At 36.4% G+C, this 18,691-nt stretch overlaps 1 protein-coding gene across 8 annotated transcripts in view; it reads right to left on the reverse strand.

Moving 5' to 3' along the window:
• LOC150102895 (cilia- and flagella-associated protein 184-like) overlaps positions 1 to 18,691 on the reverse strand; it is a 423,759-nt gene that overhangs the window by 241,755 nt on the left and 163,313 nt on the right. For all 8 annotated transcript variants that reach the window (XR_016548819.1, XM_090397879.1, XM_090397877.1 and 5 more), the window contains exon 4: positions 8,598 to 8,661. Coding sequence is in view for 7 of the 8 variants with exons in the window: in XM_090397879.1 (XP_090254005.1) it covers positions 8,598 to 8,661 (64 nt within the window). In the remaining variant the exon portion in view is untranslated. The remainder of the gene's footprint in view (positions 1 to 8,597; positions 8,662 to 18,691) is intronic.

The following is an 18,691-nucleotide window of genomic DNA, read 5'->3' on the forward strand; positions in this document are numbered from 1 at the left end:
CCGGCATGAAATTTTGTCATGTTGTACCATCATTCTATATTTTGGTTTAACCAATAAGAATACAATTTGGTCGGCTAAATCCCAAATTGCCAGCCCATCCTCGTCCGTTCAGTATCCAAGTAGATACCCAACAGGGCGCACCACGAGAAGGTGAGGATTGGACATTAGGTCAGAAGCCCTGGTCGGTTCTCCGCATTCCTTTAAAGGCTATGTGAAGGTCTCCTTTCAGTTATACAGCTTTGACACTGTAAATTGATCACCAATCCAAGGGTAGAGAAATTTCTATTATACTGCGCCACTCTATCCTTAGATAAGTCTATATAAAATAGCAGGATCAATTCAAAGTTAGTTAGCAGTCTCCTCATTTATTCTGGCCGAAGTATTTGTTTTCTACCTGGGATTCCCGCAAGATTCAAATTTTTGTGAACGGTGCAATAAAAAGGAATTCAGGCAAACACAATAATTAGATTAACAAAATGAAACATTTAATATAAGCTATATAACACATACATAAATTTTACTTCTAATTTTAAATAATAGAATCAAGTTAAACATTAGTTCGAGTCAATCACATTAGTTCAATCTTCCAAACCTTCACATACACTTTCTCAGTTTCTGAGTCACGAAGTTCCTACACTTAATTAAACATAATAGAACTTCCTATCTAATCAGTTTTCACATATTTCTCAGCCATGCTATAAGCTCAAAAATATCGCAGGCACTAATAGTTGTAAATATCTCTCAAGCAATTCTTATCTTCAATTCTCAATTTCGAAGAATTTCCACAGTTAAAGTTAGGTTAAACGTAGCGTAATTAACACTCAATTCTTCATGCATTGAAATAATTCAATATGATAGTCCTTACCAGAATTAGTTCCTAGTACATCAATTACGTTGTGAATATACCTTTAAATTATATTTATTTCACTTACGAACACATCTATAAGACTTATCCACAGCTATAATTAAAACACTATTAATCGCACTTCAGACCTCTAGACATCAACTGTAGGGTACTTGAATTATCCTTGTTATCACTCATTAACCAATTAAACACTGTGCAGTTCTCCTTAGGGCAAATTAGAAATAAGTCATAATTCTAGACCAACTGGGTTTATTCAGAATTCTTCACTGAACGTCCAGCATTTTATATCATCCGATTACGGCATTAATTTCTTTTTATTATTGCTGCTGACTTCACCTTCAGCTAACTATAAGATTCACTTCGTCCTTGCTCGCATATAAATATTATCCCTTTTAAATTCTGCCCTTGAGAACATTTCAATTACTTCCACTTCTGTAGTTTATACCCATGCTTCCTTTCACTTCAAAATTTCGTCTCGACTCCCTACTTGTTACCTTCTATTTCTTTTTATTTTATTATTATTCTTCTCCCAGCTCACGCTCTGTTCCACTCGCGCTCGTTTACTTCATGCGTTTCCATGACAACAAATAAATGTAAACATTTTCGTTAATGTTACATAAGGTTATACCACTACATTGAGTTAATAAAAACACAATAAATAGAATATTAGAGCTACTTAATCAACTCTTTGATTTCGTATACAGATAACTATAATAATATTCACGTTACAATATATATATAAATTATAATAAATTATACACATATTATTATTTAGTAATTTAATTAGTTGATTAAATTCAGAATAAATACTTAAATAATAATTCTTAAATAAGGAGTAATAAATAACTTTTATACAAGTCATGATTAATATATAATAAGCAATGTTAAATGTGAATGAAAAAAAAAAAAAAATACACAACATGGTTTCATTCACAGTTTAACAACTATACATTTCACTATCACCACCATCCACATTACTTGGTCTATAACACCATCCCACCAAGTATTTGATTCCATTCATCTCTATCTCACACCATACTGCCTCAAAACCACTGGCACTATTTCCGTCTTGCATCTCTACTTTGTATGGACATAACTCTTTCTCTATCATCAATAGCACTCCTCCTCCCTTTTTACCCCTTCTATCCTCATGAAACACATCATACCCTTCCATCTCTATTCCTGTCAGGATGTCATCCTCTTCCAACCATGTCTCACTTATTCCGACAATCTTTGGGTGAACAGATGCAATTAGTGCAACCATTTCATCTGCCTTGTTTCTTATACGTCTAGCATTGGTATACAAACACAACAGCTCATTTCTGGATCTACAGCTAGTTCCACTGATATCACTCACTCGATGTGATCTCTCCATGATTGAATGGGGCCATTTCCCTTTCTGCTTCTTCATTTTAGAACCCTTTTCAATTCCAACAGTTGATCCCTGGTCATCCCATTCCTTTTCTGCCTACACATGCTCTCACCTCTTGGAACATCCACCTTTCTCGCGCTGTGTACCCCCCCCCCTCATGACATTATTAAAATACTATGAATAAAAGATTGTGGGAAAGTGTTTTGATTTCCTTAGAAAGTAAATTATACTTGATAAGAAATTATATTCTTGTCTTTATTCCTTTACCCAAGCACAAGCAAACACAGTTAGGTAAAGCAAACATACATACCCGATTTAGCTCTTAATATTTTCACAGGTCTACCTCATAACATCTCAATATACATAGATCAAAACTGGTATGGGTAATGACTTTCTACAATGTATGGCAATAAATTATACATGAAAGGATATGTGTGTGTGTGCATTATGGGATATTACCTGATGTGAAGTTACCTGTCTCCATCTATAAGTAGCCTAGTCATGATTCTTTCAGAGTTCCTTTTGTTACCACACATTTGGGTAAAGGTTAAAAACAAGAATATGATTTCTTGTCAGTATTAATTTACTTTCTAACCAAGCAAAAAATCTTATGAGAATTATTTCTGTTCTTCAGTCTGAGAAGGGTGTGGATCAGGAGAACAGAAACAATAATCACACTGTGGAAAAAAGGAGCAGAAGATGCAAAGGTCATCCCATTCAGCATCTTTGTAGTGGCAAAGGGCAAGAAAGCCTGATAATAACTGGGTTGAGAGTTTCCGTAGTAAAGGAAACTTAGATGAGGTTATGGTCTGAGTTAAAGTAGAGAACTGATGTTTATAGTGTATTTGGAAGAAGTGTTCATTAAGAAATATTTCAAGGGTGTTAACATATGGTGAGGATTATCTTGATTCTAGTGGGTAGATGGACTAGCTATGTTACATCATTGCTATTGGCCAATACTTCAACATCCCTATCAACTTGATCAATGGAAATGGAAGCCAGTTTGAGTGGTGGATGACGAAGTCCCCAAAGATGATGAGTTCAAAGTGAAGTCATCTTCCAGTCCTCAAATCCAATGTCTCTGATAGCTACACATCCTCTCTACAGTCTGGACTTGACTCCACTGAACTTCTGATTATTCCCTAAATTGAAAACCCATTTTGTATCCATTTTGAAACTGACAAAAATGATTCAGAGAAAAACCTGAAGAGTTTTACTATGACTGCTTTACAAAACTTGTTAGAAAATGTATTGGATGGGAATGAGGTTATTGAGACCTCCATGGAGTCAATGACTCATTGTAAGAGGTCCTCCCTCACACACCCTATTGTAATTTGAATGTATTCCCCATACTTCCAGGTAGTGCAATTCAACCACCCACAACTCTACATCCAAAAAAACTTACTCCCAACTCCTCTGCTCACACCCTCCTTATGCATCTTTGAAAAATGGTCTCTTATTCTTTCTCATCCATTCTATGAAAAATCTGATCCATATTAATCTAGTAATATCCCCTTATGTCTCAATCATGTTTTTCCCCTCCTCCTATCCACTACACTCTGCAATTTGCATTCCCTCGAACTTTTTTCATACTCTCCACTGCAGAGACCACAAACCACCTTAGTTAATCATCTCTGAACCCGTTACAACATCTCTTCAACTTTCTGAAAACTAGGCAACCAAATCTGTGCACAGTAATCTATATGCATAGGTGGTCTGATCAAAGCATTATACAATGGAATCATAACATCCTTACTCCTACATGTCAGTGTTTTCTGCATCATTTCCATAATAATGCAGAAAACACTGAGAATTTTAGAAAAATGTCTCCAAAATTTTAGGTCCTTATCCACCAACATCCCCAGATCCTTTGTCTCCTCTAAGATATCCCCACCAATCTCATACTCTGCATCCCATCTGTGCTTCCCAAACTTTAAAACCTTACATTTTCTTCGTTGAACTGGCAGCCCATTCATTTTCCCTATTCAGAAACTCTATTCAAGCCCTGTTGCAAGGCTACTCATAGTCATAGCTTTTCTCAGTTGTGCATTATTTGCAAACAACTGTATATCACCATTCAAGTCCTAACCAATATCATTTACATACAAATTAAACAGCAGTAGACCCGAAATCAAACCTTGGGACACACCACCTTCCTCCTATGGGATATTGCTCCCACATACACAGCTTGATGATATCTATCAGACAGCCAATCTTTAATCCAGTGCACTAATTCTGTTCCAGTTTAATTACTGGCTTGTCATGTGGAAATCTATCAAAGGCTTTAGCAAGTTTTTTAAATATAGCACTGTGTATGCTTCCCCTAAACATGCCTTCCTTTAGCAAACATATGCTGTCCATCAAAGAGAATGTTGAAGAGAGAATGTAACCTCTCTTGCTTGCTCTCTGCACTCCTCATCAAACGACTATTACCACCACCACCACCACCACCACTCATCTTATGCTGCCTCCATAATGCCTCCTTCTTCTTCTAAACTGCATGCTTCACCTCTTCATTCAACCATTTTGTACCCACCTTATTTGATCTCTTGACCTCTGGAATGCATTCAGACATCGCCTCTGCCAGACATTTCCTAACATGTTCAAGCAGCACTGATCTTCTTCTTTCCTTCCAATTCTTCATTCCATTATATAGCTGCAAGCTGTTTCCTGAGGTTGTCATAATCACTAGCCTTATAGTTCCACATACATCTCTTTCTCACAGAAGTCCTCATATGGCTAGACAGCACCCAAATAATCAAGTCATGGTTGCTCTCACTAACCATGACTCTGGAGGAAGATTCAACACCTCATTTACAATAATCAAATCCAAGACCCTTGATCCATGTGTACCTCTGTTACATACTGTCTAAGGGAGTCTTCCCTAAAAAACTGAAGAATTCTCTTCAGAAAAAAGAACGAATTCTCTTTGCACCCCCCTATGTTGTCTCTTCCTTCTAGTCTATATTACCATAATTAAAATTATTCATAGCGATCACCCAGTTCTATAGCAACCCCCAACTAAATATTTCATTCTGTTCACCTCACACCATACTGCTTCAAAACCACTTCCACTGTGGTTTTAAAGTTGCAAGGCTACAACATCCATTGTACTCCTCATAATTTTTCTCAATTTTGCATAATCTGCAAACAACTGTACATCACTGTTATGATGTTCATCTCCTCTATATAACTGTTTATCTCCTGTACTCCTCTGCTACCATCAACAGCACTCATACCCCCCCCCCCCCCTCCTGATTGTATCTTGTCTATACACACAAAAAAACATCATATCCATCCATCTTTATTCCAATCAGAATGTCATCTTCATCTAACCAACAATGCTTCACTATTCCAACAATTTTTGGATGAATATACTCTATTAATGCTACAATGTCGTTTCCTTTATTTCGAATACCTCTGGCATTTGTAAACATATATACTACATTATTTCTGGTTCTATAACAAGCCTCCACAACCCTACTTCTCAGATGTGACTCATACATACCCCCCCCCCCCCCGCCGCCAATCTCTATCATCACTAATCTTTTTATGATTATGTTGAGAAATAGTGTATGAAAATAAAGCAGATACTTCAAAGTAACTATTGTTGTTTATTTCACTGACATATCTCTTTTGGAAAGTGGAGCTAATACAATGCAGACAGTACTTTTGGAACACCACTTGTATAGGCTACCGATTTTTTATAAAGAGGATTGCTATAATAGGATTGTCATAAAGGTCAGGCAAAAGAAACTTTAAAATTATGAAAAAGTCAGCTGAAAAAGCAAATAAAACTACAAACTTAGGTGGCAGTAATTATAACATCATAAATGGGTGTTTGAACAAGCAGTATATGCATTTTTAAAGTAATGCAAGAAAAATAAACTGGGTTAGAATCAAATGGATGAGAATAACAATTAAGCAACTTCCATAAACAGAAAGCAGTTGCTTGAGCAGTATAAAGAGCAAACTATAAAAATGAGTATGGTGGTGCAATTTCATAATATTAAGAAAATATAAAGCTCTCAATCAACATAGGAATCTAAGAAATATATGGAAATCACCCCTCATTACCTTGGAAACAAAAATTAGGCTTTACAAAGCAACTGCTCAGGCTATCTTCTTACATGGTAGAGAAACAACGAATGTTTCCACCCAAAAATAAATAAAAAGCATTAATAGATTTAATACAACCTGCTTAAGATTGTTACTCAATTACTCTTGGAAGGATCATATTTGTAATTCCACTTTTTTAGAAGAGGCAAACCAAAAACCTTTGATTGAAACCCAACACAGACGTCAACTTGATGGGCTTGGACATCAACTGAGACATCCTCCTTCTCCATACTTTGGCATCTTAGTTTTATATGTCCCCTCAAATGGACAAAGATGAAGAGGAAAACCAAAAAAACAATTGTGGCAGTATATTAACCACCTTATCAGCACAAATTCTCTCTCTCTCTCCACAGGAAATAACTCAACTGGCTCAAAACATTGAAGCCTGGAAAGCTACATATAATAATTAACTGTTTCTTATTCCTAATTATTTATGTTGTAGCAGATTTAACGCTATTGATATGAACACAGATGGATAAGAAAATAACTATTTATTAAATTAAAAGTTAATATTTCGCTGGTATTATATCCAGCATCTTCAGAGCACACAACACAAAGTTTGTTACAAATGCAAGAAAACTACAATCCAGTGTAACAGTGCAGCTGGTATAAGTAATTTCAGCGTGCAACACAAGACTAAAGTCCTAATAGGGCACCATCTAGGTTAAAAAAAAAAGTAGTAGTTCAAAGTTTGGAAATAGTAGTCCAAATAATAGTCTTAGAAAGTCTGAAAAAAAAAAAAAATATGGCACAAAAAAAAATGTATTCAATGTATCTGGGCACATGGTCCAGATACATTGAATACATTTTTAGTGCATCTAAATAGCCAGCACCCTAAAATCCACTTTACAATGGAACTAGAAGCCAATGACTGCCTGCCCTTCCTGGACACACTGATCACACATCTTCCAGAAGGTTCCTTATCATTTTCGGTTTATAGAAAACCCACACATACAGGGAGATACTTACACAAACAATCACATCATCACCCTTCTCAACAATATGGTATCTTAAAAACACTAACCCATAGAGCTATAGCAACTGTTCCAATGACATTGCTCTCACTGCTGAACTTTCTCACCTACGTCACAACTTCTTAGCCAATGGTTATAATCCCCATAAGATAGATAACATACTAAATGCTACCCAGAAATCCCCTCTATCTACCACAGAAGACTACAACAAAACTATCACCATCCCATACATTAAAGGCACATCTGAAAAGATATCTAGGGTGCTTAACAAACACCAACTGCGCACCGTATTTAAACCTTATGTGAAATTAGCAACTCTCATCCGTTCACCTAAGGACAAATGCACTCCTTTATCACATCCAGGAGTCTATGAAGTGCCCTGTTCTTGCCATCAAGCCTATTACAGACAGACAGGAAGAACTGTGGACATCTGCCTCAGTGAACACAAAAAATATATCCAACACTTTCGCTATGGCAAGTTGGGTCTGGCAGACCATGCTTTGGATACCCCAGCACACAGGATCAATTGAAAAAAACAAAAGTAATGCACAGAAGCTTCTACAAGTCAGAGAGGTTGTTCCTGGAATCAACAGAAGCGTTAAAACATACTCCAAACCTTAACAAGTATGGCTGTATAAATCTACCAAAGATTTGGGAGACAGTCATTCTAAGACCAAATTAATATTTATTACTTTTATTTTATTTATTTTATTTTTTTTCAAACTTTCTAAGACTATTATTTGGACTACTATTTCAAAACTTTGAACTACTTTTTTTTTTAACTCAGATGGCGCCCTATTAGGACTTTAGTCTTGTGTTGCACGCTGCAATTACTTATATTAGCCCCACTGTTACACCGGATTGTGGTTGTCTTGCATGTGTAACAAACTTTGTGTTGTGTGCTCTGAAGATGCTGGATATAATACCAGTGAAATATTAGCTTTTAAGTTAATAAATAGTTATTTTCATATCCATCTGTGTTCATATCAATACCATTAAATCTATTACAACATGTCTGACGAACACATAAGCCTATCCTATTTATTTAGTTCATTTCTCTATTTACAAATTGTAAATTGCAAATAAACTATGATGATGGTGGTGGTGGTGGTGCAATTCTGCACTATGGCTCCTATATTCATTTTATCATTAGTTAAGGTAAATAATGAGGTTGATGATAATATAATATATAATCTAATGATAATATATATAATATATCATAAATAAATATAATTAATATATAATAATAATAAAGAAAACTGCTTACCCAAATAGGAGAAATACTGTTGCTCCATTTCTGTACCAGACTTTTCTTGCTGCACAATGTCTAACTAAAATATTATCATCATAGAGTAAAAAAAAAAATTAACTTAGATACATCCAATCAACACACACCAGGGACATTAGTAATGCTATAAACACTATGAAATAATACCAGTAAATCAATTAAAAATGGTAAATAAATTTTTGAATAACAAATTCAGAATGAATCTGTATATAGAGTATGGTAGATATAACACCTGACCTCCTAATAACTAGCTTTTCTAAACACTAATCTAACATTCAAAATTTAATCCTTAAAATGTTTTGCAGTTTTTCCTACTATATGAACATTGCATTAAGTCTGAATATCGATCATATCTAATAATGGAAAAGTCCAAAAACTGATCATCCTGCCTGCTACTTGCAGCTTTGGAATAACATCTGGTTATTCCAAATTCAATTCCCAACCCCAAGACAAAGAGAGTAAGCTACCATTGGTCATAGTATCAGAAGAGATGATTATAACTGAGATGGCATCTCTGCCCCCAAATGAAGAGAGTGACCACGTGGTTTCGACTTGGAAGATGAATAGACATGCAGGAGGAGTATCAAAGAGAAGGGAATGTATGTGGAATTATAAGATGGGTGATTATAATAGTCTTAGATATCAACTTGGGGCAGTCCCATGAAGGGAGGAATTGAAAGGGAGAGATATCATTAGTGCTTTGGAAATTACAAAGGAATATTTGTTAGCAGAAATAGTAAGCTATATTCCACAAGTGAAGAGGAGGACACAATCTGGTGTAAAGTGGATGACAACAATATCAAACAGGAAGAGCAGGTAAAAAAGAGGTTATGGAAGAGATATAAGAAGAGGAGTCTGTGCAGTTAGCCTAGTGGCTACTCACTTCGCAACCATATGCCTGGGAAATGAGTGTCCTGGGTTCAATTCCCATCACTGTTGTGAGGAGCTTAAGGATCTTTCTCAGACACAGCCAAGTTAGCCAGTCTTGGGCATGGACAGCAGGGTTTTTCTTCCCAGTTTATCTGGAGTTTTTCCTCCCGCAAACAGGCAAACTGGCCCTGTGAACACATGCAGCTACAGCCATAGAACATACCAGGAGGCATAGGGCTAGTCACATTATCCTCAGGACGGGCAAGACTTAGAAGGGCTTAAGATAGCTCTGTAACAGGCCAGCAGGCCTAACACATAGAAGGGAAAAGAAAATATAAGGAGAGGGGTGGAGAGCAGATGGATGAAGAATATGACTCAAGCCAGGAGAGTGACTAGTATGGTGTGGAAGGCAAAACTGGAATATGAAAAGAGATTGGTCCTAAGATCCAAAGAAAATCCTTCAGAATTTTTTAGTTATGTGGCTAGCAGGAGGAAAAATTATTGTGGAAGAATAACATTGTGGGATAAAAATGGGAATAGAGGGACTGATGCAGAGAACATAATGGAGTTGTTCAATGAACACTTTATTGGAGTATTTCATTCTGGAGAAATGGGTTTTAATACTACAGGGATACGGCAGATTCGAAGTTTAGAGGTGCAAGAGGAGAGTGTGTTCCAAATACTGAGTACTCTGGATGTCAGTAAAGCTGTGGGACTGGATGGTATTTCACCACGGGTTTCGAGAGAATGTGCTAAAGAACTGCAGCTCCATTGACCTGGCTCTTCAATAAAATTCTGGTTGTGGGAAAGGTACCCAAGGAATGGAAGGAAGGTAAGACAGTGCCACTGCATAATTATGGGCGGCAGCAGACGGGAAGTGTCTAATTATAGGCCAGTTTATGTGTCATCGGTAGCTGTTAAGGTCTTAGAGAAATTAGTGAGGGACCATTACAGCGTTGGGAAGATGAAAGTAATGTTATCTGTGAGAATCAACATGGATTTGTTAAGGAGCACTCTTGCTTTAGTAACATGATTGCTTTTCATTATAATGTGACAAAAGTGGATGATGAGGCAAAGGCATTTTCTGCCTTTGCCTCAAAATTTTTTTGGATTTTATAATTTTAAAGGCATTTGACAGGGAACCACATGATAAGCTGATATTTAAGTTGCAATGACATTGGGTTTAAATGTCAGGTTAGTCAACTGGATTCAGGATTGGCTATCTGATAGGTATCAGACAGTTGTGTATGGTGAGGCAATATCAAGGAGGCAGAAAGTTACAACACACAGGGCTCAGTACTGGGGTCTGTATTATTTAATCTTCATATCATTGACAGTGTCAATGGATTGCAAGGATATGTTCAGTTGTTTGCAGATGATGTGAAGCTGGGAAGGGTTATTAGTAATAGTGCAGATGTTTTAGCTGTGCAAGAGAATTTGAAGAAACTGGACAGACGGGGCAAATGAATGGGGATTTCAGTTTAATGCAGCAAAACATAAAGTCTTGAAATTTGGGATATATCAATGGTAGAGAACATATTGCAAAGGTGGTGAAGGTAACCCAGAGGATTGCTGAAATACTGAGAAGGATGCTGACCTGCAAAGATAAAAGAGTTGTCATTCCATTGTATAAAGTCCTGATCAGAACCACACTTTGACTACTGTTCTCAAATTTGATCCCCAGGATCTGAAGGGAATAAATTAACTTTGGAAAAGGTACAGAGGCAGATAACAAAAATGATTTCAGGACTGTACAATGTTAGTTATGCAGACTGCAGAATTTGGCAGATAGAATAAGGAGAGGTGATATGATATGAGACTTTTAAACTGTTGAGAGGTAGTTACAGGGTTTACAATGGGGAGTTATTGCGCTTGGTGGAACAGGGGAAATGAGTGAGGACAAGGGGGCCATCCCTGGAAGTTATGAAAGAAAGCTGTGAGCAAGAGGGTGAGGAGTGGTTTCTTTGCATGGAGGGTGGTTGAACCGTGGAATGCATTGCCAGATGGAGTGGTGAGAGTACGAATGGTCAATGAGTGATATGACAGACTTTGTGTTTTCTAGGAAGGGCCTGAATGATAATAATAATAATGTAACTTCTATATTATTTTATATAGAAATTATTCTAACTCTTAGAAGACAAGGAAGGACTATATCAGCAAGGCTATAATTAAATTTCACTCCAACTACATCACTATCTAATGTGCATTCATTGTTATATCTTATTTCAACATAAAATTAAATGCTGTAAAGAAATTAATTGGAAAATTAGGTTAAGTGTTGTTAGAGAAACAATTAATTCCTATAATCTTCAAAAAGTATTTTGGACATAAGGCTAAGATATACTTGACAATTTCGAATGAATGACTTCTGAAACATCATTTTCTCTTTAAAGCATGAGTACTCTTGAAGAATATACTGTTCATTAAACTCATTAATTTCGTGAAAAAGATGGTGAATGTAAAGTGTTTTATAATGTAAAACACCTCCGTAGCGCAATTGGAAGAACGACGGTATGTTGCGCCCTTCAACTGGAAAAGGCCTTGGTTCGAGTCTCGTCATGACAGGAGGAATCTTTATATGGATTTTTTCAATCGAAGGTGAGCTAGCCGATCTCATACGGAGGTAGCAGGGTTTTTTCTCCCGGAAATTCGGGTTTTTCATCCCGCATACAGACAAATCGGCCCTTCAGAACACACACAATTTACAGACAAAAAAATACTAGCTGTGGTGGTGGTGGGCAGTAGATGGCGCTGATGTAGATGATTGGTAATAGAGGTGGAGACAGAGAAGTTGTACAATAGGTGTCCTCCTGCGATGAGTCTTCAGACTCCATGGAAGTGTCACAAATAATAATAATAATAATTTTATACTATTTGACAGTTATATGGTATTTATAATATATGTTGTATAGTTTAATAGAATATAACTGTTAGATATGTGAAGAGCCAAAGGCTTCAATTCGGCGACATATAACTTGTTTAAGTTAAGGGATATTACATCCCATATAGTTTCTTAGCCGAATAAGAAACTCAAAGAGTTTCATGCCGAATATAGTAGAAACTATATAAAGTTCGGCGATTCCAAGCGTAAGCAAATACCTGAATACTGCAGCACTGATCCCAAAGGGTAGTGCAAGCTGGGGCAACTCGTGGTAGAAGTGTGGAGCAAGCTCCAATCACTATTCTTGATATTTGCCCATAATGTGAACTTCTGTTTTGTAGTATTTAATTATTGTGTATTGGGGGGGGGGGGGAAGCGACATCAAGGAAGAGAAAAGTAATGGTGCCTAAAAGGTCTATTTTAGGGTAATTACTATTTAAACTTGTGTGTTAATGATATTGGAAAAGGTTCAAATTAGCATATTCAGTTTGCTGTTTTAAGGATACTTGTGACATAAGACTGAATGATATATGCACGTAAACACAAATTGTCTTCTCATTTTCCTTCTCCTAAAGATAAACGCTCAACTTTATCTCTTCCTGGAGTTTATCAAATTCCTTGCAACTGTGATCTCTCCTATTTTGGACAGACTGGACGTTCTCTTGAAAAAAAGAATCCAAAAACATCAATCCTCCATTCTTCACAACAAACCTGAAAAGTCTGGATTGGTTTAACACAGGATTGAAACTGACCACAGCATCTTTTGGTCCAGGACTCGCCTCTTACATAGATCCTGTTATAGGTTTGAACGTTTGTTCAAGGAAAGCGTAGAGGCCTTGCTCCATTGTCCCAACCTGAATCGTAATAACTGTATATCTATATCAAAAATCTGGGAAAGTCTAATCAAGATTACTCATTAATTTTTTTTTTTTTTTTTCAATCATGTCTCTACTTCAAAATACTCCATTTCAAACTTAGTGATATAACATCACGCGCCGTGTTCTATTTTTAACGATCTATTGTTAGTATTCTAGCTTGTATTTTTTAAAACTGTTTCTTGTAATACCACTGAGGATGGTCTGCTATTTCCAGACGGAAATATTTGGTTAATTAAATATCTTTCTTGTGTTTACGTGCATATATCATTCAGGATATTCAGTTGTCTGCAGATAATGCAAAGCTGGCAAGAATTATGATGAGTAGAGCAGATGTTGTGGCTTTACAAGAGAACTTGGATATAATAAGTGAATTTCTTGCATCTTCTTGCTATGTGAATTTGTGCATATCTCTATATTGGAACATTGTGTTAATAATGACTATTTCATGTGCAGAACAGATATCCAGCAGGTGCTTATTATAATAATCAGGTATCCTCTTCTCTCCAAATTCTGCTAACATATTTCTATCAGTAAACAGTCTTCTCTTGAAACAAACTGCATCCAGCAGAAGAAGAAAAAACCCAATATCTGAAGAATTGAAGGCGAGTTGGATGTTTGGTCAATTTATGCTTTATTGGTTACAGCAGTACATAAAGTAATGCTGAAAACAGAGACCATCAATATAAGGATTATCAAAGAAAAGAAAATCGAACTTGCAGAAGAACTGGAAATGTATCATGTGGACATATTGGGGTTAGCTGTTTTAAGGATACTTGTGACATAAGACTGAATGATAAATGCACGTAAACACAAGAAAGATATTTAATTAACCAAATATTTTGGTCTGGAAATAGCAGACCATCTTCAGTGGTATTACAAGAACAGTTTTAAAAAATACAAGCTAGAATACTAACAAGAGATCGTTAAAAATAGAACACGCCGCGTGATGTTATATCACTAAGTATTAAGTATAAAACAGAACATTTTGAAGTAGAGACATGATTGAAAAAAAAAATTAATGAGTAATCTTGATTAGACTTTCCCAGATTTTTGATATAAATATACAGTCATTACGATTCAGGTTGGGACGATGGAGTAAGGCCTCCACGCTTTCCTTGAACAAAAGTTCGAACCTATAACGGGATCTATGTAAGAGGCGAGTCCTGGGCGAGTTCCCACATAATAGGTATAAGCTGATGTATTCAGACAATAATAATCAAGGAAAGGAAGGAGTAGCAATGGCATTCAACAACAAATATGAAGATAATCTACTTGAGTGGAAGGCAATTTCAAGTAGGCTGTTGGCAAATTCAAACCAGTTTTAGTTATGATATGAGAGTTAGTTAGAAATAAAGCACTTGAAAAAACTAAATACCACAATATGCAAGTTCTGAGAATACTTAGGAGCCTGAACAGATAACATCAATGGAAATATCATATTAAAGATGAAGATAATAATAAATTTAGTTTAATCCTTTATCCAAGTGTGAGCAAACAAAGTTTGCACCTGAAAATATCTTCAGGACTGAGGTAATGACAAGTGATTTATTAATGCATAAGCAATGTATAAGCTTGTCTACGATAATCATTCTCTTTAATTATTCTTTTTTAATATATTCTGAAAATAACATTCTTTTCACCAACTCCCCCCCCCCTGCCATGCGGGGATTAGTTATAATCAAAGAAACTATCACTAAAAGCCGTGCATCTGATGACATGCAGGAACGAAATTGCCGGTAATTTTCTCACTTCACCAGATGGTTAGATTTGCTGAGAGAGAGCTATGACAGCCCCGATGTGAGCATGTTAAGGAAGTTGTTACACAACAGCTCAATAAATACAGCTTCATTCATGAGATTTCACTTTTTCTCAATTATTGTTTGCATAATTAAAGTCACACATGATAATTAATCATTTATCATTATTATGTTCGGTAACCTCCATATGGTTACCAAGCATAATAATGGACCTCAACCATGTTAATAGTTGAGGTCCATTATTATGCTTTACTCAACCATTAACATGTCTGTCATAATGAGCTTTTGAAGTTATTTATACTAACTGCATTCACAACGCACTCCGGCAATGCATTCCATTTACCAACAACTATCAACTCGAAAAATCTACTCCTCAAACTCTTCTTCACCACACCTTTATACAACTTCAAGGGAAGGCCTCTCATTCTTCCCACCTTATCCACTCTTTTTATAATTCCTTCTGTATTAATGTGATAAAATCCCTTAAATAACTTGAAGGTGTCTATCATATCTCCTCTTTTCCTCCTATTCACCATCCTCTATAATCCACATTCCCACAAATGCTCTTTCATAACCAATACACCGGATTCCTGATATCACTTTGGTCATTCGTCTTTGGACACTCCCTAGTGTTTCCACATCATAATAAAAACCAAGTGACTAAATCTGAGCACTATAGTCTATATGAGGTCTGATCAATGGCTTATGTAGAGGCACCACCACCTCCTTATCCCTGCATGTCAATGTACTTTTTATCATAGCAGCAATATGATGTGCAGTCTTTGCAACACTTGCAATGTGCCCTCGAAACTTCAGTCCACTATCCACCATCACTCCAAGATCCCAAATCACATCCACCTTCTGAAGAGAAGTGGATGAGATTCGGGATCCACCAATACAGTATGTAGCCTTATATCTCTATATCCTAAAGTGTAACACCTTGCATTTATTAATATTAAAACTGAACCCCACTCATTTGTACAACTAAAAGACTATTCAAATCTTCCTGTAAAGAATTAACATCAGCACTCCTAATAATTCTACCTAACTTTGCATCATCGGCAAACACGTGAAGACCTCCAGTCAGCCCACATGAAATATCATTAACAAATAAGTTAAACAGCAGTGGCCCAAGAATAGAACCCTGAGGCATGCTACTGGTCACTGAGACACTGCTCCTTCATACACAACTTGCTGGTATCGTTCAGAGAGTCAATCTCCAATATACTATTTATTCCTATCCTCTGCAGCTTGCAAACCAACTTATCATGATAATCTATCAAACGCTTTTGCAAAGTCCAAGAATATCACTGTATATGCTTCTCCCTTATTCAACACAGTTGTCACCTTATCAAAAAACATAAGCAGATTGCTTAAACAAGACCTGCCTTTTGTAAATCCATGCTTACCATCACAGAGAATCTTATATCCATCAACCCGATCCTGTATTCAGTTTCTAACCAATTTTTCCAACACTTCACAACTGAAGATATTCATACTGGTCTGTAATTGGAAACTTCTGTTCTCAAACGATGCTTGTGGAGAGGTATTATTTTGCCTTCTTTCTGCTCTTTAGGAACTTTCCCCAACCGCAAGATTAAATAACCAGGTCAGTAGCATGGCTAACTCTTTTGGCACATTCTTTAAAAATATGTGGTGAGATGTCATCCATTCCCACAGCCTTATTAACATCTAGCCCAAGCAACACTTGATGCACTTCTGATCCTTTCACCTTTAATTCTCCTAATCTTAGCCCCCCCTTCTACATGTTGCATAACATCATTCACACCAGTATGATATACACTGATGAAGTGTTTGTTAAATAATTCCAGTATCATATGCTATGGTTACTTTGCTACCATAACTATTCACCGGTGTCAACTGGCCATAATTATTTTTCCCCTTGCTTGCCACATGGCAGAAAAATTCCTTTGGATTAGCTTTCTGAATGGCCAATCTGCTCTCATATTCTGCTTGTTCTGTTTTTAATCATACTTGCCACTTTTCTGACTTGCAGTTTATATTCTTTATGCATCTGTTCACTGCAAACTGTCTTGTACTTCCTCTATAACAACTTATTTTACTGCTTGTTTGATTTCACTGTTCATCTGTCTCACTCCTACTCTATATTAGATACTGCCTTATCATTTCCTACTGTCAACATCAATGCATCAACCCAATGTATTGATGCTAGTTGATTATAGAGCTTCTGATAATCACCCACCTTAAAGTTCCACATATAGACTGTTATGTCTGCACCTCGTGTCTTTTTACTTTTTTTCTTATGTAATATTATTCTATATGTATTATTTATCTCTCATGCATATCAGTTATTTCATTGCCGACAAATTTATATTTTGTTTAGAACGACTGTGCCAGCCGGCAACTAAATTCTGATACTCAAATAAATAACGCTAAACAACAAAGGGATCACATGATGTGCAGTCGTGGCTCCCCCCTTTTCTTTCTCACGTAAATTACTTCCCTCTTCACTCATACAGGTCCGAAAAGTTTTATAAGTGGTAATTCAATCTCAGAAACAACAGACTCATGAACTTTGGCATAAAGAAATACATTCATTATAAACTCTTGCATAGATACACTTTAAGTAATAATTTCAATGCTAGAGAGTCTGAACTCCCCCCCCCCCCTCTTTAGGTTAAGATATCCAAAATTTCAATTCTTATGTCAAAATGAAACAATCATATATCTCTGTTATATTATTATGTTTAGACTTGATTATTCCATACAGGGTTACTCAGTGCTCATTTTCTAAGCACAATTACGTACAAGCTTTATAAAAGTATGTCAGACACATTCCATCTTGTATTTTAACATGGAAAAATATTCAAATTCGTGCTCAAGCTCTATCTCCCCCCCAACTTAATAAAAATTCAGGCTAATATCTAACATTATATCATATAGCTTCTTCCTGACAAACAGTTCAAAGGTTATTAGGTTCCTTTCTCAGCACAAGCTTAGAGTGGCACCAGCTTATTTGACACAGACAGATCAGTCCAAGCAGTCTTTTAGGCACTATGTGTAAGAATGTGTGGAGCTCCTTAAATCCTTGGCCCCTATTCCTTTTACGATTACAATTCTATAATGAGTATGAAAAATTGTACTTTACCATAATAGATTTAGTTTAATCCTTTATCCCAGTGAGAGCAAACAAAGTTTGCGCCTGAAAATATCTTCAGGACTAAATATAGTGTTGTACTATCTTATCCAGTAAGTAGTGCAACACCAAGGCAACTCGTGGCAAAGGTGGAGCAAGCTGGTAGCTTGCTCCACCTTTGCCACGAGTTGCCTTGGTGTTGCACTACTTACTGGATAAGATAGTACAACACTATATTTAGTCCTGAAGATATTTTCAGGCGCAAACTTTGTTTGCTCTCACTGGGATAAAGGATTAAACTAAATCTATTATAGTCTAACCTAGTGATAAATAAATTTTCAATGTACTTTACCATCTTGTTCTTTTCATGGGGTTCTGTGACTTCCCTCCACGCTTTCACCTCCCATAAGCAAGACTTCCGTATTTTCTCACCACATGTTTCTGTGGCATCAGCGACTTACTTCCACTATCTTCGAAGGCTGCCCTTCACTGACTTCACGTTGGCATAGCTTACCAACGGCTCTTTACTGGAATTCCAACTTCATTCCTTTGGTAGCTTTATTTGACTC

This window comes from Typopeltis vanoorti, chromosome 9, assembly GCF_054136105.1.
Source record: "Typopeltis vanoorti isolate ZY-2024b chromosome 9, IOZ_Tvanoo_1.0, whole genome shotgun sequence".
Classification (NCBI taxonomy): Eukaryota; Metazoa; Arthropoda; class Arachnida; order Uropygi; family Thelyphonidae; genus Typopeltis; species Typopeltis vanoorti.